The sequence below is a fragment of the Stegastes partitus genome, unplaced genomic scaffold (assembly GCF_000690725.1).
Source record: "Stegastes partitus isolate 25-593 unplaced genomic scaffold, Stegastes_partitus-1.0.2 Scaffold3636, whole genome shotgun sequence".
Classification (NCBI taxonomy): domain Eukaryota; kingdom Metazoa; phylum Chordata; class Actinopteri; family Pomacentridae; genus Stegastes; species Stegastes partitus.
The window spans coordinates 1-19692 of record NW_007581367.1 but is presented as its reverse complement, the minus strand read 5'-3'; the positions used below and the strand labels follow the sequence as shown (position 1 = coordinate 19692).

Here is a 19692-nt window from a genome sequence, read left to right as displayed (position 1 = left end):
TTTGACACGAAAGAGTCTTTTTCTTGTAACTTCTTGTCAAAAAAGTCAAATTACATTGACCATGATTCAGTGTTGAAATGAAGACTTTTTAAAGGCACTGTACAAAATAGTCTCAACACAAGCTTTACTGGCAATTTCATAATAATGCTGGACGGTTGCAGAGCTTTGTGTCCCTCTGGCGGTCGTTGACATGGACTACAATCGTTAGAATTAATATCCTGCATCTGACCAAAGCTGTCGTGAAGATGCAGCTCCTTTACAAAATGTCCAATCTCACAGCGACACACGTAAACAAATCTTCATCAGCAGACCGTCCGCGTACCTATATTTGTATATTTGACAGCTTTCAACATAGATTTGTCATCGTTCTTATTGTTTTTTTGTCACGACAGCTGGAGGACAATAAAAACATTTCCAGCGAAAATGACAGAAGCCACAGAGCCGGTGGTGAAACCTAAATCTATGAAGGAGCGTCAAGTTAGCGGACGTAGTCAGAAGAATACAATTTTCCGTCTTCAAATTAAAGTTACAACATTTTTAATTTTATTAAAAATGACAGGATGATTTCCAAAAACAAAACGCTCTCTGCATTAACACGTCTATATGATATCTATTTAAAGAAAAAAATGTGTGGCAAAGATGAGCAGTTATCGAATTGCCGTGCCCTCTGTGTTTATTTTGAAAACCTATACCGGAAGCGCTGCGTTATCGAGTCAAACTTGACTGCGCTGAAGCAGCCCGGAGGCGCACACAGTCAGAGGATAATCGCAGGTGGAGAGGCCGGGTAGCAATCTGCCAACAAGAGGCTACACAAGCAGGTGCCTGTCTGAGCGTTTATCTTGCCTCGAATTTATGATACACAGACATATTTTTTTCCCCGCTTCCTGCATCGAGGTTTGCTGTTTTTTTTTTTTCGTTGTTGCTGTTTGGCTTTTTCGATGATCCACAATGCGGTCCTCGGCTTGGTTCGTCGCCCGTTGCGCTCTCATCATCCTCTGCACGCTCCGGCTGATTGACGGGGCCAAAGGACAGCGGCAGTGTGGTGAGGTGAGGCATGCAGTCGATCATCTTATTTCCCAGCCTTCACATTTATTTATTTATTTTTACATATTAAAATGCGAGGTTAAGGAAAAACGCAGCTGGAGTGAGCACAAGTGACCGTGGATACAAAACTGATGACACATTCATGGGGTGATGTTTAAAGTCAGCAGGTGAGGGGGAGCACACACACACACCTTTAAACCTGCTGCTTTAAGGAGAAGTTTGAAGGAGGATGAGGAGCATGAATCTGAGCTGAGTGTGCTGAACTTCACCACTAAATGTTGTTGGGGCTGTTATCAGTTTCCTGCATGGACTGGCCTTTCCTTCCCTCTGGTCTGGATCAGCTCAACACCTCCTCAGACCAGCCTGGCAGCACAATCACACACAGACAATCTCTAGATAGAGGGGGCAACATTTATTTTTTAATCTCTGTTCTCACTGCAGCCCCCCCCAGTTCAGGCCTAGCTCAATCACTGCCACCTTCAGCTCTTGTACAGGACACCAGAACTGATGTTTTGTTCTGAATCAGATGCATTTAATAGAAGCCCTGCCTCTGAATTATGCTGTGGGATGAATATTGAACAGCTGCCATATCAGTGATTGACCACAGCTCTCGTGGGAGTCACAGGAGATAACGAGGGTTTGGTGTCACACAGTTCACGAAAACACTCCGTCTAACTATTTGCTCAATTTGCCGTCATTCCTACTTGTTTGTCTTCTTTTTATTGCCAGTGAGCTCTACCACCAGGCCCACAGACATCAGGGGGAAACTGTTCCACACACAACAGCCTGCATGCGCTGTGGTGTCAAAATCTGGTTTGGCTCAAGGAGTAACATTATGTAAACTGTCAGAAAATTAGGCCACACTTCTCTGTTGACAGAAAGATGGAGAGGACTTGTGTGGAGTCGAGAACATTAAGCTAATGGTTTCCATTCCAGGCCGCAGATTAAAACTATTACATGCAATAATCAAATGTCTTAAGTGTTCCTGCTCGAAATGTTAAAAGCTGCTGGTAATGATAGGACTGTTTCCCCCCCAGCAGCAGCCCACTGCTCCCATCGCCGTGGAGATGGTATGCAGTGTATCCAGGGCAGAAGAGTGGTCGGAGCTCGAGAGATAACGCACGTAATGAGCTCTGGTGTTTTCTAAGGCCCGAGCAGGATATGGATGTGTGGGTTAATTTGGGTTGCTGGTTTGCTAATGCAGCAGCACCGTCCGCCCAGTCTGCTCTAATTTGCAACACAATTCTTACCCAGAAAGAGATGACTCAGCGCTCTCCTTTGGGTGGAGACCCCTCGTAGTGTGATGTTTACTGACCTGGCTCTGGTGTGCTCATTGTTTGGGCCCGAGCCTGCTGTGGCGTCTGATTTCTTATGCACCATGTTTTTTCTGTGTGTCTTCGGCAGGGGGACTACTACTATGAGTACACAGAGTGCGACAGCAGAGGATCTCGGTGGAGAGTGGCCATTCCGCAGGAGCCCGGGGCCTGCACCGGACTGCCGGAGCCAGTACGCGGCACAGAGTGCAGTAAGTTGGAAATAACTGTGTCTGTGCGCGAGTGGAAAAATAATGACAGCTGATGCGTGTATGTCACCTTCTTATCAGTAGCTGGAATTTCCGCCACTTTCACCAACCAAAGAGCAAGTAACCTCGGAGCAAAACACTGTCACATAATTTCTCTCTGGCAATTTACTGCACGAGCCTCATCGTTAGCGGTTCATGCTGTGGTCTGAAATTATTGTATCTGTCCAATATGATATCCAGGAAGTGGCAGATGTTGCTGTAGCTCAAATGATGTTGTTCATTGACAAACATAAACACGCGTCATTATGAGGAAGTCTATTCAAGAAGAGTTTCTTAGATATAGAATAGAATAGAATAAATAAGAATAGAATAGAATAGAATAGAATGTTTTTATTGTCATCATACACAAAGCACATATAAACAAAAAAACAAATAAAAACATATAAATATATTTACAAAAGGAGCCAGTAGGAAGTATATACAGTTATGATAACAGCCAATTGGTAGAATGAATATATTACACTGTTGAAGTAAGAACACTGTGAATATATGATAAATATAAAAAAAAAAATCATTAGAAATAATATAGAATTTAATATAATATAATATGATGGGATATAATATATACACTTTCAAAAAGAAAGAAAGTTTTGAATGATCTATAGAAATGATCTTTGCAGTAGTTGTGAGTACTAATATTGTTTTTGTTGGTAACATCTGCCAAGTGGAGGATGCGTCATCGGGGGTTTCACCTTTTGTTTCTTGTTGTGAGCTCGTGACTTCACTTGTCAGATGCAGGCAGGAAGATAAACTTTAACTCTGCTGTTTAGTAAGGTGATCCTACAGGCTTGTTGGATTTATCTACAACCAGTTTGCCAAGTGCAGTGACAACACGACTTCACCTCAGTTGAGATTATCGCTGTTGAAATCTGTGTAAATATGTGACTTTAAGTTCCTCCAAAGAATAGGGTGCACGTGTTTTTTTTTTTGTGAACTTTTAGATATTTTTGAACCATTGTAATTATAGTAGGGAATCACTATGAGATGAGGTGCATTTTATTGAGGATTATTCATTTACCTTCACTTAAACATCAAAATAGTCTCGTCAACATTACGTGCAGCCGTTTCATGCTGCATACCAGTGCAAAGGTAAAATGTTTCCACAGGGACAAAGAGCTCTTTTCACTCTTTGTCATCTTTGTTTTTCTCTTCCGTCTTAAACAAAAGTCACAGGGAAACCACCAGACACTTATTTCCTCATAGCTATTTTAACAAACTATCTCACATAGTTCCAATTAATTATATCAACACAAAAGTGTCTGCTACGCTTCCATATCAGATCACACCTACGAGCACTTATCAACGAATGGTGCACAAATTGCATTTTACCTCACCTTCTTTTTTTGCATTGCTTGCTCTGAAGCATGGAGAGGCGTCACAATGCCATTAGACTATATCAGGTATGAGGAAAATGCGGTGCTGTCAAAACGCTGGCAAAACGCGGTGGCTCAGTGGCAAAAAGTGCAGAGACAGACACAGTGTGTAACAGGATGTAGGGATTAAGTTCCTCGATCACTGGGGGTACATTACGCTGAATGCAGCAGTGATTTGCGTGACCATTTGTCTGTCATCTTTAGTCTGTTTTATTTGATGTGAAGGCTTTTTGCAGCAGCATGGAAAGAAGGTTGGGAAATGACTTACCCAGTGTGCTGTTCTTCCTCTTTCTGTTGCGACTCAGTCTGCCTGCCATGGGCCGGTGTTGATCAGGCAGACTGACAAACATGTAGTCGAAAAATCACTTCTTGTTTAAGTATTTTGAATCTTCAAAAAAAAAAAAAAAAGATTTTCAAACAGACCATGTGTATTATTTTAGTACAACACTATTTTGCTATACTGGGTTTTTGCTCAAAGTTACACTATTATTCCCATGACTGTTATCATTATGACTGATTTCACTTAATTTTCTCACTATTCTTATTGGTATCTCTCTTTTATTTTTCTTTTTTGTTACTGATTTTCTTACTGTGTATCCTGCGTGTGTTTGCGAATATATTATGCACATGTGGTTATGTATGTGTGTATATGCATATGGTGTACATAATGCTATTCCTACTGTTTATTTTGTGAAACTATTATTACTATAATCTTTTTTTTGTTTTTGTTTTGTTGTCTTGTATGCTTCTGTTATGGATATGTCTCAGGGAAACAACATAAAACTATAATTGGAAAAAAAAAAGGTTTTCAAGGAAAACGTCTTCAAACAGTCTTCAGAGTCTGATGTGAATAATGCTTATTCAATACAGAGGCTGTAAGAACAAACATGAGCAAAATCTTGAGATTTTAACTAATGAACAATGCGATACATTTCCTTATGTGCCTATACAACTTCTCCCAACTCTCCTCCTACCCATGAGAATCCAACCCATTATCTTTGATGCCAGCCAAAAACCTTAGTCAGCATTAATGTATACTTGACAGTGTAATCTGATACTCACTACTGGGGTGCTCTCCTTCTCCCTCCCAGCAACTGGGAAGTTACACCCACCCCAGAAACCCCCTCTGTGCAAGGCCCTGGTGACCTCGATGTCACCTCACCCAGAGAGCTCGGGCTTGTGGCCTACTGCTGTATTCCATAGAGTTTTTACACAGGATTGCTCAGTGTATTCAGTTTTCACATCATGTTTTCTAGATTTATTAAATCACATTTAAACATCCTAATCATATCCCCAGTTTTGTAATTTGTGTAATTTTAAAAATCCTGCATTTCCTTCTTGTGTGTCTCTGTCGTGTCCTCCAGCGTTCTCGTGTAAAGCCGGGGAGTTTCTGGAGATGTCGGCTCAGGAGTGCACTCAGTGTGCAGCGGGAAGCTACTCCCTTGGCAGCGGTGTCCGCTTCGACCAATGGGATGCCATGCCTGCTGGATTTAGTAGCCTGGCAACCTCCCTGGAAAACGGTCCCCGCGGTGATGACAGGTTCACCTGCAACAGGTAAGTGAGCAGGACATAGAAAAAATAATGTCTGGTTATGAATGAGTTGAAAATAAGGTTAAGGTTACTGCACTGTTAAGTAGTGTTTGGTTAATAGTATTTATTTATTTTTCATTCTCACTGTATTATTAATTTCATACAACCTGCACAGTTACCTCAACTTGCACATTTCTGTTGATGTTCTGAAACAGTCATTCTGCCCTTCGTCTGCCACACTGTGTTCACTTTAGCCCTGTTTCTATTATTCTATTTTTATAGACTTAATTTACTATATTTTCTAACTTGTTGTGTTTTGGTGTTTTCCTTTTTGCTGCTGTAGCAAAATAATTTCCCACATCTGGGATAAATAAAATATTTCTATTCTATTATTCTAATTGCACATCTTTTTTTTTTTCTTTGCAGTTCTTCCTGGGTGCCTCAGGGAAACTATCTGGAGTCCAACAGGGACGAGTGCACGGTTTCTCTCATCTATGCTGTGCATCTGAAGAAGCAGGGCTCTGTCAGCTTTGAGTACCAGTATCCAGACAACAACCTGCTGTTTGAGTTCTTTGTGAGTGTCACACATCCATTCTGTTTTGATGCAAATACATGTTAGTATACTGCGAGGAAGATACTATGCATACTTCAGTTAGTCCATCCTGCAAAGTGTCGTGGTTTGTTTTTGTATATGCATTGTCAGATATACCCCCAATCACACGGTGTACAATTTATACCACATCTAGTTGCAAATATTTCACATTATGGTCACTCCCATACCTAATTGCAGCTCATACTATACTTGATTTCATCTATCGTGTAGATGTAGATACAAAAAGTGGCATCAGCACAGTTGATTTTTGTGCACGAGTGTATATGACTCACACTGTTTCGGAGGAGTTTCATCTGACACATGCTGTTAATTTGAGTGTGTTTAGATCCAGAACGACCAGTGTCAGGAGATGGATCAGTCCGCTGATACGAAGTGGCTCAAGCTCACCAATCATGGCGAATGGGCAACCCACACGGTAAACGCTTCACACCGTAAAATGATCAGTAGACACAGAGGACAGATCTTTGGCAGCCGGCCTCCGTCTTCTAAAATAAATGTATTGTGCAGTGACCAATGGGTGGATCCAAGCAGGAAGCCTGTTTGTGCGCAGAAAGAGCCTGGCATCACTTATTGTTCTCTCCAGGAACTTTTTCCGCTGTAAAATGAATTTCTGTGTGAACATCTTTCAGCTCCTGCACTGTGGGAGTGACAAAAAAGTGTGGGTTTTTTTATGCATTGCTAGGAGGAGTTTAAGCTGAATGGATCTTAAAAAAATATCTTGTTTTCTCTCGCTTATGGTCATGCTCGTTGCTAAGTAATACTGTTTTTTTTTTTTTGCTAGTTTTATATACTAATCAAACTAGGCTTGATCCCACTGTTGTCTGTTCGCTGGGTACACTCTACCCTGTTGATGCAACCTGCACTTATAAGCAGAAATCAAACTTAATAATTCATTTGTGTTGCATAACGTCTACTGTAGTAAAGCATCTTCCATGATTTTTCTGCTGCACTGCTTCCTGTTGTGGCTTTTATTTTCAGAGCATTCATTCTGTAGCTTTATGCTTTATGCTTAAATGTCCGTGAGCTGATCCCTTAAAGTCATTTTCACGCGACATATCTCTTTAACCGAAACTGCACAAGGTAATTCTAGACTGTTTGCTCTTATCTCCTGCTGTGGCTTTGTTCCCGTGACTTCTAGGTAAATCTGAAATCTGGCACCAACATCCTTTACTGGAGAACAGGAGGCGTTCTGATGGGGAGCAAAGTCGTAAAGCCTGTTTTGCTGAAAAATGTTCAAATTGAAGGCCAGTTGCATATTTTCCGTCTCCTTTCTTCCTTGTCTCAGTTTAGACAAAGACTAACAAGCGCAGTCAAACATTTTTTCTCTCCTTTGCTGTTTATTTACCTTCATGCATCAATTCCATCTCGCAGGTGTTGCCTACACATCGGAGTGTTTCCCGTGCAAACCGGGGTCTTTCAGTCGAGTTCCAGGCTCCTCCACGTGTGAACCTTGTCCTCGGGACACATACTCTAACCGAGGAGCAAGCTCCTGCACCTCCTGTAACACCACCACTCACTATGCAGGTGAGGATGGGTATGTTTTACAGGTAATTTGATCCTGCGTTGAACCTGCAGAGCAACATCATGAAACTGCAGGATTGAGTGAAGCCGAACTGCAATCGGTGCTGCTTGCAGTAACGCATGACGAGTTCAAAGGATATAGTGAGAGCGTGTCCTATTTTCAGGCACATCAGTCGAACTTTAGAGGAAGAGCCACGCTTGTTAGTTCAGCGCCGTGAGCTTGTGTGATCACAAGAGAGCAGCAGGTTTTGGCGAGTAGTGTGGCGAGAATACTGTTCTGTTCTGTAAAGCTCCTATATGACTTATATTTTGCAATTTTGTTTTCTAAAGTGGTATTTATAAGGATAAAAGCATAATCCCTGAGCTTTCTCTCAACCGGGATTTACTTTATGTAAAGACGGCAATGTACTAGCCCTGTTTTTGTGGCCGTGCCAGCTGTCCCAAATCAAGATACAACAGAAGATAGTGAATAGGAAGTGTGTCAGGACTGGTGTCACAAAAGATATAGTTCAAATCCAAACTACAAGTTTTCCCTGCACCATGCACTCCTGAAAGGATTCTTCCCGGATCCTCTGCAGCTCCGTCATCACAACCATCTTGATGTCATCCACGTCTTCAAAACGGGTCCCCTTGATGACCCCCTTGAGCTTTGGGAAGAGGAAAAAAAATCCCACGGAGCCAGGTGGGGTGAGTGGGGAGGTTGGCGATGTTCTTCTCAGCCAGGAACTGTCGGGATACTCAGGGCATTGTGAGCAGGTGCATTGTCATGGTGAAGCAGCCACGACTTGTCCTGCCCCAAGTCTCGCCTCTGCTGGCGCACTGAACAAAGGAAACACAACAGGATCTATTTGTCAACGTGCTGGTTGACTGTCTGAAGGGGAAAACTCGTAGTTTGTGGTTTGGGTTTGTTGACATATATCTTTTGTAAAACCAGTCGTGGAACTTTTCTGACACACCTCGTCTTACTTAGTGTAACACAAAAATCTGACATATGTGAACTTTTGTTATGCTACTTTAACCAGGTCTGATAAAAATGTAAAGTGTACAATGATGCTGTAAATATAATTTGTGTTGAAGTTATTCAGAAGTGATGCAGAACACATTTAGCCCACCTATTTATGTATATTGTATGACCTTTGCTTCAGTGTTGTGTTTTCAGCTCAAGTCCTTCTAGAACTGTTTTTATAAAAGCAAATACAAATAGAAATGATGATTTTTACTTTTCTTTTTCCATTTGCATCTTGTCTCACACGATTGTTTATTTTTATTTGACTGGAATTTTTCTTTTTTTTTTCTTTTACGTGAAATGTTTTGCACTGTCTTCAAGAGAGGCTATTATTAATTCAAGCACTGCAGTGTTTGAGGGATTCTGGGTAAATGATAGCATATTCATTCATTTATTCATTTTCTGCTTTGTTAACGTCACTTTATTTTCCACATTTTGCTTCCAAGCCGAGGGATCAGCTGTGTGTAGGGCCAGACCTCCGTGTTCCAAGAAGGACTATTTCCAGATCCACACAGCATGTGACCATGACGGCAAGGTGAGAAAAAAAAAAAGAGGCCATCTTTATATTAAATACCCCGAGGAGAGTCATTCTGTAATCGCAGCTTATGCTCTATTTCTTCACTCTCCATCTCTGTGTGATTTCAGACGCAGGTCGTTTATAAGTGGATCGAACCCAAGATCTGTCTTGAGGATGTGACTGGAGCCGAGACGTTGCCTCCGAGTGGAGAACGAGAGCCCTGCCCCCCCTGTAACCCCGGATTCTATAACAATGACACCGCCATCTGCTCGCCTTGCCCACCTGGGACGTATTCTGATGGCATGAAACGTACTGAAAACTTTATCAGACATTCCTCCACGGCATTTTTCTTCATCTGCTGTTTTTTTAAACTTTAAAACTAACTTTGATTGTCATTGTGTTCCTCCTGCAGCATGTCAGCAGTGTCCCGCAGGCACAGAGCCCACCTTGGGCTATGAGTATAAATGGTGGAATATTCTTCCCTCTAACATGAAGACCTCCTGTTTCAACGTGGGCAACTCCAAATGTGACAGTATGAATGGTGGGTGCTTTTGGGAAGATATTTCCAGTTGTTATCTCTTTCTTAACTGTGGTGTTTTGTCTCTTAACTGGGCAGAGAGCTAGATTGGATGCTCTCATACACGATCATACACATGCAGCAGAAAAAATGTTGTCACAAATTCCCTAATGTCGGCATACATACAGTCAATAATGAGAAGTTTGCTACAACCAGCAAACGTGTTCACTTTGCAACCACTGTTTACCAGCAGCGTTAGCATTTTTGGTAATAATGGTTTCAGACACACAGTTGTGGTTAACCTCTGGTAACGTTGCCCCAGATTTGCAGCAAAGTCATGTTCTCATATGCCAGTTAGGTTTGCAGTGGCTGACTTGGTGGAAAACTTATGGCAGGTTTGCTGGAATGTTTGTAGCAAGATTTTATGTTTTTATAAGATCTCAAGACCCAACAAGAGTAGACAGTTGTGATGTTGAACCAGTTGGTTGACTGTTCTCCTTGTGTGGGTTTCCTCTGGGTGCTCTGGCTTCCTCCTATAGTTTAAGGCTAAATGATGATCCAAAATCCAGCCCCCTGTGATCATCTGAAAGATAAAATTGGTCCACAAAGGTTAACCACTACGGAAGCCGAGAGCGGTCATGGCCGCACATTTTTTTAAACGCCGTTTTCCTGAGATAACGAGATAATTATCCCGTTGACAGTTTTGGCTGTCACTTCAGCCTTCATCAGAAGTTGTTGGACTTCCTGGTGTGACGTATCTTATATAGACAGCTGATCGGGAACTCCGACATGACGTGTCATGAGAACAGCTGACCGGGCACGACAACTTACAATGAAGCGCTGGTGCCCGGTCTCGTCTGTCCTCCGGCCCCCCGCTGGTGACTGAGGATGGAATCCCAGGTGTGTGGGACCTCCTGGACCGGGCAGGAGCGGGCAAACACAAACACCAATTATCTCATTTTCACGAGAAAACGGCGAAGAAAGAACAGTAGCGGAAAACGACCGCTCTCGGCTTCCGTAAACCACAAATGTTCAGCAGAAACCTAAAAGTTTTTGCAAGAGCCCATATGCAGACAGTTAACTTAGCAAAACAAAACAAAATCTGTGTTGCTAAAGCTCATTAATCAAGCAAATGATCTGGAAACGGGTGAAAAAACAGCCTCAAAGTAGATATAATATGCATTTTAATTAGCATTTTATGTGTATTTTAAAGCTGTTTCCAGTGTTTGTGCCAAGTTAAACTAAAGATACTGATTCGTTACCCTTTTAATCCAAGAAGGTAAATGCAGAATTATTCCTGTAATGTAAATTGACAGGTCAATCCAGCTATCGTTGCCTGAATACGTATATTTCTTGAGATGTTTGAGTGATGTGGATCTGCCCTCTCCCTCAGGCTGGGAGGTGGCAGGCGATCACATCCAGAGTGGAGCAGGAAGCTCGGATAATGACTACCTCATCCTCAACATCCATGTTCCCGGCTTCAAGTAAGCGCAGTCATGTTGAGTTTTTCATTTTTCCGTCACTCTTGTCACCGAGCTGCCTGTTTTCTTTCTGTTGTGAGTAATTCCTCTCTTCCTCGTTCTCATCTCCCTGCTGCATCGGCTGTCAGGCTCCCTACATCAGTGTCAAGCCATTCAGGGACAGAATTCGGTCGCGTCACTTTCGAATTTGAAACTTCATGCGCAGCCGACTGTGAGCTCTACTTCATGATGGTGAGAACGGCTCCTGATTTAGATTCGCTGCTGTGTACGTTCAGATGTTTTGGGGGGAGAAATCTGACGAATGAATCCTTTAGGATGTGAACAGGAAAAGCACTACGGTGGTGGAGTCGTGGGAGAGAACGAAGACGAGACAGACCTACACCCACGTCATGACGAAGAACGCTTCGGTTTCCTACACGTGGGCTTTCCAGAGGACTAACCAACCCTCAGATGTAAGTATGAGTGCACACGACAGCATATATTTACTTATTATGATGTGCTTTACATTGATTTTCCAGTAACACTTTATAATAACTATCCGTTGTAATTAGTTAATAGATCATTTGTAAACTGTTAATTAATGAGTTATTAACCACTTGTTAAGTGCTTGTTAATAGTTTGTTGATGATATTATATATAACTGTATATTAATGATTTACAGCCATACCTTGTAAACCAGTCATAGATCATGAACAAACTATTAGTGAATTACTTACTAATGACTTGTTAAGTATCAGTTAATTGTTTATATATGTTTTTGGGACGTTATTCTAAAGTTGCAACTATTCCTCATTTATTAACTGCTGGTAAATGAGGAATAGTTGCAACTTTAGAATAACGTCTCAATAACATACATAAGCTTATAACTAATACTTAACTACTACATTAACTTACACTTTACAGATCACTTGTTAATAGTTTGTTAACCATCTACTAATACCAAGGAAACTTTGTAGAACAGCAAATGGGTGGAACAAGTTCAAGGTACAGAAATTTGATGTGATATTTAAAATATCACAGTTCCACCCATAGACTTTTCTGTGTATTATATTTTACCAAAGACATACAACAGATAGAATGTTGAATATTGTCTTTAATGAATGAGGAATAAATGAGGAATAGTTGCAACTTTAGAATAACGTCCCAATAACATATATAAACTATTAACTGATACTCAACAAGTCATTAGTAAGTAATTCACTAATGGCTTGTTCATGATCTATGACTGGTTTATAAGGTATGGCTGTAAATCATTAATATACAGTTAACAAGTCATTTATAACTCATTAACTAACAGTTTGTAAATGATATATTAACTATCTATAAGGCATCGTTATAAATCATCAACAAACTATTGACAAACACTTAAGAAGTGGTTAATAACTCACTAATTAACAGTTTACAAATGATCTATTAACTACTTATAACAGATAGTTATATAAAGTGATTTTCCTTACATATAATCATATCAACAGTGGCAATTTAAAAAAAAAACTGTTTAAATATAAAATGCAGCAAAAACTGATCAGTAAAGGGGAAACATGCTACTTGTCCCTTTCTGAGTTTTGATTCAACCCCTAAAAACTCATCTGTGTGTATCAAGAGTCCACTCACTGCAGCTCCATCACACCAGCTCACCTGTAATTTTGCTCAAAGACTGTAGAACTACTCTACTAAACACAAGCTGTAACATTGGACTAAGTTGAGGGTGTTGGTTTATTATTTATGAAACCCTGACGATCCAAATCTGTGTTTTAAGGCCGAACTGCTCAGCTGTGGTGTTGACTGCCTATAAAAAACCTGATTTGGACATGTTAACAAGGTTAAAAACTTGATTTTCATGGAGGGAGTCTTTAAAACTGTACGGTTTTGTTTGTGTCATGTTGTAATTTATACAGTAGCTGATGGATGTGCAACGGCTGCTTGAACTGCGAGGCCACTGAGACTTTATTTGGCCTCGCAGTAATTCATATGATCAGGAAACCCAAGCTGCCCTCAGGGTGAACCTTTTTTTTTTCCTTTTTCTCTTTTTTTCATCTTGGGTCCATAAAAACTAACAAGCTTTGAAAAACTTCCTGACAGTTTTATTCGTCCTTGTTCCGCCATATAAATCTACTCCTCACTAGGTGCACCAAACACTCCCTTCTGTTTGGTTTCAAAAGTAATTTCTCAAGTGTTTAAACTGAACTACAAACCAAACAAGCTACTTTATCACTGTGCTCACGCAGCATCTTACATAATTTGTGAACAGTGGGGGGGTGGAAGGCAGTTTTTTTTTTTTTTTACGGGCAGGGAATCCCTGGCAGTAGTGCAGGTGCAGCTCGACTCATTAACTGGCTCTTTTAAATCATCTGTTTATTTGGAATGTGGGAAATTAAAGCGAGGGCAGAGCTTCGTCTTGTATAAAGCACAGATGCTGTAGGGGTTGGTGTTAAAGCTTCTGCAAAAACTTATTTGGTATTTTTATAAACCTCCTTCAGCTCTACAACACATGAAGTTCATTTCGTTTGTCTTTCAGGTGCGTCAGTATGGCAACGACGTGGCGCGGATCTACTCCATCTCGGTGAGCAACGCCGTGGATGGGGTGTCCTCTGGGTGTCGGGTTTGTGCCCTCAGCACCCAACCGTCCAGCTCCACCTGTGTGCCGTGCCCACCTGGACACTACATAGACACGCTCACCAACCAGTGCTCAGAGTGTCCGTCCAACACATACCTCGTCCCTCATGCCGCTCCGAGCGCCGACGCCTGCAAACCCTGTGGACCAGCCAGCAAGAGCGACAAGGTTTGTTACTGGGAAAGGAGTCATGCTTATCGTTGTATTTACTAACTCTGGACGACAATCGGGCTGCAAGGTGGCGCAGTTGGTAGCACTGTTGCCTCGCAGCAAGAAGGTCGCCGGTTTGCGTCCTGGTGAGGACACCGGGATCTTTCTGTGTGGAGTTTGCATGTTCTCCCCGTGCAGCGTGGGTTCTCTCCGGGTTCTCCGGCTTCCTCCCACACAGTCCAAAAACATGTTGAGGTTAATTGGTGATTCTAAATTGTCCGTAGGTGTGAATGTGAGTGTGCTTGGTTGTCTGTCTCTAAGTGTAGCCCTGTGATAGACTGGTGACCTGTCCATGGTGTCCCCTACCTTCGCCTAAGTCGGCCCACGACCCGAGCGAGGATTAAGTGATGTATAGATAATGGATGGATGACAATCCACCGTATGTTTGTGTTTTCCAGGACCACAGTCTTTGCTACAGTGACTGTCACTTCACTCACACGGAGGGAAACGCCACTCTGACCTACGACTTCAGCCTCCTCGGCTCTGTGGGCATCCTGATGAACGGGCCGAGCTTTACCTCCAAAGGAACCAAATACTTCCACCAGTTCAACATCAGTCTGTGTGGAGGACGGGTGTGCAAAGATTAAAAAAGCAGAAATTACAATCATTTTAAAGGTTTTCGTGCACAAATAGAATGCCCTTGCCATTTGCTTTTTCTTTTCTTTATTGAAGGGTCAGTTGGCAGTATGTACGGACAATGTGACAGACCTATCCATCAGCGACTCCCAGAGGGAGAAAGGCGAAGGGCCCAATGCCGTCAAGACCTTCATCTGTCAGTCGACAATAATCCCAGCCAGTGGACGAGGCTTCCACACGGCACTCTCCTCGCAGTCCATTAACCTGGCTGACACATTCCTCGGTCAGTATCGTTTTTTTTTTACACTTCTGTTTTTGCTTAAAAAGATAAAAGATATAATGAAAAGTAAAAGGTCTGTTCTGCCGGGGGTCATGTTAGTCTTTTAATGTTAAATTCATGTTGTAGAAGAAGAAAGATTAAAGACCCTTTGATTGAACATGCGCATATTAATGGATAAATCTCTCTTTGTGTGTTGTTACCAGGAGCCACTGTAGATGATAATCTTGACGGAATAAGGGCGAGACCGGAGTTGTATCCCCAGACCTCCAAGAAAGTCCCCAATGTCAACTTCTTCTACAGGTATCTCTATCATTTCAAACGTTTTTCAAGTTAAAAAAAAAAAAAAAAGTGGAACTGTGCTGTAAGGTTCTTGCTTTCTGTGTTTTTGTCGGCGAGGTCCTTGGAGGCGACCTCCTCTTGCGAGTCCGGTCGGAGCGCAGTAGTGACACTTCGCTGTAACCCAGAGAAGACCACTAAAGGAGATCTCTCAGTCCCCAGGTATTCTGTCACTGTCTTGGCTCGTGGTCAGTTTTACTAATATTACCTGTTTTCTTTTTTTTTCTTTTTATCTGTGCTGTGACCGGGGTGTAGAAGTAACAAATTCTGCCTTTTGGATATTTCAGTCAGTGCCCTGCAGGGACCTGCGACGGCTGCACCTTTCATTTCTTATGGGAGAGCTCAGGGGCTTGTCCTACATGCACAGAGAGAGACTACCATCAGATCGAGGGAGTCTGCAAGGGAGGACACCAGGTGTGGGTGGAAGAGAATTTATTCGCCAAGTGCTGGGGATTGTTTGTTTTCGGCTCTCGACTTTGAAATAAGACAACATGTTGACTTTCAGCTTTAATTTGCGGCTGTTTACACCCACATCCAATGGACTGTGTGGAAATTATATCCTATTTTATACCAAGCCAAGCATAACAGTGGTTAAAATTCCAGCACCGTTCACCTAATGTGGATGCTAACACCCTTAAACCTGAAAGTCAGCACTTTAACAGTCTTTGTTTCACTTGAAATGCAGCCAAAACTACGAAAACACTTCACTGCCCAAATACTTACCGGCAAATTTCAAGGTGCACTTCTATGTCCCGTTCTTATTTAAAGCTGTATGTGTTTGCTCCTCCTCAGGACTTGCTGTATGTGTGGACGGAACCGAAGCTGTGCATAGGAGGTGTCACCTTGCCTGAAAAGAAAACCTTGCCATGTGAGGGTATGGAGTTCTGGATACGGCTTGGTGCAGGCGTGGGAGCTTTCACTGCAGCGCTGCTCGTCTCCCTCACCTGCTACTTCTGGAAGAAGAACAAACGGTACCATTAGATTTTTTTCTTTCTCCCTCCTTCCATCCTTTTTTTCCCCCCACCCTCCTTCATTCCAACTTAATTCCTCTTCATCTTCTTCCCCTCCTGCCCCATTGTTCTCCTCTCTCTAAGCCTTATCCTCTTTGTTTTAACTGCCTTAACTTTAGTCTTCACCTCTTTTGTTTGTGCTTCCTTACTCATTTTTATGCCTCCGCACTGCTGACAGCTGTGCTGGGAGACGATATGTTTTCTGGTTGTCTACATCCGTTTGTCTTATTCTCGTCAAAGTGATGTCTCGCCTTGAATTTCTTTAACTTTGAAACAAATGCCCACATGGACTTTTGGTGATTAAAACATGTCTTTTGACCATAACGCAATTTGTGATTGTGATAAATCAGGAACATCCAGATGGAATTTCTTTAAATTAGGCACAAATGCTCACTTGAACAAAGACGACCTGATTCGATTTTGGTAGTCAAACATCACTGTCACCTCACAGAACACATTTGTGGCCATAAATTAAGAATTTAGGTGCTAATTATGACAACATTTCATACAAATGTCTAAGAGGATGGCTGCAAGGTGAACAGTGGTTAGCACTGTTGCCTCGCAGCAAGAAGGTCGCTGGTTCTCGTCCCAGTGAGGACACTCCTCTTTCTGCGTGGAGTTTGCATGTTCTCCCTGTGCAGCGTGGGTTCTCTCAGGGTTCTCCAGCTTCCTCCCACACAGTCCAAAAACATGTTGAGGTTAATTGGTGATTCTAAATTGTCTGTAGGTGTGAATGTGAGTGTGCTTGGTTGTCTGTCTCTAAGTGTAGCCCTGTGATGGACTGGTGACCTGTCCAGAGTGTCCCCTGCCTTCACCCTAAGTCAGCTGGGATAGACTCCAGCCCCCCGCGACCCTAGTGAGGATTAAGCGGTGCATAGATAATGGATGGATGAAACAATAAAGTGATGACATTTTATATCCAAAAGGTCAACTTCCCTGCAAAATCACAATGTTTTTCAAAACAAAAAAAGCCATTTTCTGATCAATATTTAACAACATAACTCAGGAACAGATGGAAAGATGAACTGCAACTTGACTGGTTGATGGAGGCATTAAATCACAGGGCAGTCATTCTTATTTTCTTCCCTTTCCGTACCTCTTTTTCTACTTTCTCTTTTCCTCTACACTCATGCTTCATCACTTCACGGTGTTCATGTGGACGTTAAACATCTTCTTGTATGTTCCTGCAGCGCTGATTCTGTCGCTTGTCTCCTTCCTAGATTGGAGTATAAGTACTCGCGTTTGGTGATGTCTGCTAATAAGGAGTGTGAAATGCCAGTGGCTGACAGCTGTGCCGTGATGGAGGGAGAGAATGAAGGAGACATGGATGACGAAGTCGTGTACACAAAACCGTCGTTACTCGGCAAACTCAAAGCCATCGCATCCAAGGTAGGAGTTCCCAGCGTCAATGTGCCAGTTCAAGTAAGAAAACCTCACTGTGCTGAAACCTTCTGAAATAAACGTGTTTGCTTCTGGTTTCAGGGAAATGGAGAGAACTATGAAAACGTGCAGCTAAACTCATCTCATTCGAAAGCGCTGGTGTGGAGCTAGAACGGTGGTAAAGTGAGCGAGGGGAGAAACCAACCGGACCCTTGAGAGGCTTTCCACTGAGTGACCCCTTTAACTATCCACCCCCTTTATAAGCTTTGGTACCTGGAATACCAACTGTGTGCACAGACACACGTATACAGACACACATCATGCTCCTAGACCCAGGTTCAGAGACGTCACGCGAACACGGTGGCCTTAAAGCTCGGTACGACAGAGCACGTCCAAATCAAAGCGTAGTACTGTGAAGCAGGGGAGTGTGACAGACACTTCCTGATCATTTTTCTGATCCAAACTGATGTCAGAAAAGGCTGTTAGAAGAGCTCAGGGTAAGACAAGGACCTATACGAGATGTTTTCTCTTGGTTATATTTATTTCACTCTGTGTATTGTCTAATATTTCTTGCACAGCCGTGGTGCATTTTGCCATCAGGATCACCTTGGTCGGTGTGTTTCCATCTCCCATAGACGTGTACACAGATTAGTTTGCTCTAGTCATGCAAAACCCAAATCTTCTCGTGTTTCTTTCTCTTTTTTTTTTGAAATCTTTGTACAGTAATGAGTAGATCTGCTGAACACGATCATGCCATATTATGCTGTTGAGGTTGTGGTGTTGACTGTCTATGTGCGTCAAATAAATTATGATGTATTTATGTATAAGAGGACTCAGTTTGATTGATTTATCTTGTCAACTGACTCTTCAGAGAAATCCACTCGAAGGCTCGGAGACAGACGGGTCTAACAGGGATTGGAGGGGAAAAAAGACCGAAAGCAATTCAGCTCAGTTGTTGACTGTAGCTGGAAATGTGAGCGTACTAATCAGTCCTGAAAATCCAGAGAACTATTTGCAGATTTTGTCTCATAACAACTTTACATTTATTCAAAAAATGTCAGACTTTCCTTTAGGAGAAAAAAAGGTTTACTTTGTAAATGCGAAACTCATCATTACATACACTCACCTGTCAGACAAAATAAATAAATAAAATAATACTATTAACAATACATCACGATTGTGTCCGACCTCCTGGTTTGTAATGCAGCAGCTGATCTCTGAGCTTTCTTGAAGGCTGGACGAAGCTGTTATAATTCTACGCTCATGATTTGTCATTTTGTCGATGTGATGTTAATTGTTGGAGTAATTGTATACATTGCAAAACTTTTCCTAATCAACTCGCAGTTCCAGTTTTAAAGGAGCAATCAACTAAGTGGCATCTAGCGGTGAGGTTGCAGATTGCAACCAAATGCCCTCATCCTCCCACTCATCAGTGTGGTGTAGGAGAACCAAGGTGGCTGCTAAAAATGTGAAAGGTCTCCCTAGAGGCAGTTTGTCTTTCCTGGGCTCCTGTAGAAAAATGGCGAACGAAGAGTACTTGCTTCCTCTGTAGTTATAAAGGGCTCATTCTAAGGTTAAAAAAAGCAACGTCATGATTTATTTTCAGGTGATTATACAGTAACAAAAACAAAATGATGAATATAATATTCAATTTCTATGAATCGATCCCCTAAAACGTTACAGACTGGACCTTTAAATTGAATAAATAACACAAGTCTCCAGTGTTTTAGAAGTGGCAGCTTTTTAATGAGTTTCTTGAATTTGAAAATATGTGATCTTGGGTTAAATGAGCTTACGGTGAAAACATCAGGTTTTGTCCTGCAAACATTTAAACGATTACTCAGCCGCCCAGTGTCGCACTGTGAGTTACTGATACACAGCATGTGAATCTTACGCCATTACATTGCTTCAGTGAAAAGTGTGGTTTTAGTGTGTGTCACAGTAAATAGGAAAATTACATATATCTAAAAAAAAAAATCAACAAACTGTGACTAGTTTAACTTCATGTTCTCACTTCAAAGTCTTAGCAGCACTGTAAGTGTGAGTATTTTGATGAAATATTAAATAAAAATGACTATTTTCACACGGTTGCATTCTGGCTT

The 19692-nt window shown here is 41.9% G+C and overlaps 1 protein-coding gene across 1 annotated transcript; it reads left to right on the top strand.

Moving 5' to 3' along the window:
• Positions 1-798: 798 nt before the first annotated feature.
• Positions 799-18417, top strand: elapor2 (endosome-lysosome associated apoptosis and autophagy regulator family member 2). The gene is made up of 22 exons (XM_008306249.1): positions 799-1047; positions 2449-2569; positions 5364-5553; positions 5956-6103; positions 6468-6557; positions 7281-7386; positions 7514-7666; positions 9116-9204; positions 9315-9495; positions 9599-9727; positions 11097-11187; positions 11313-11415; positions 11499-11636; positions 13703-13966; positions 14407-14580; positions 14681-14867; positions 15068-15164; positions 15261-15362; positions 15488-15614; positions 15993-16171; positions 17431-17599; positions 17693-18417. The coding sequence occupies exons 1-22, from the start codon at positions 949-951 to the stop codon at positions 17759-17761; spliced, it is 3006 nt and encodes a 1001-aa protein (XP_008304471.1). The 5' UTR covers positions 799-948; the 3' UTR covers positions 17762-18417.
• Positions 18418-19692: the final 1275 nt, after the last annotated feature.

What these genes read in the sequence shown, in the direction of transcription:
- elapor2 (XM_008306249.1), top strand. Translation starts at nt 949, where the DNA reads ATGCGGTCCTCGGCTTGGTTCGTCGCCCGTTGCGCTCTCATCATCCTC. An exon ending in ACCTGCTGTTTGAGTTCTTT is followed by an intron (nt 6,104 to 6,467) that starts GTGAGTGTCACA and finishes GAGTGTGTTTAG; the next exon opens with ATCCAGAACGACCAGTGTCA. An exon ending in CAAATGTGACAGTATGAATG is followed by an intron (nt 9,728 to 11,096) that starts GTGGGTGCTTTT and finishes CCTCTCCCTCAG; the next exon opens with GCTGGGAGGTGGCAGGCGAT.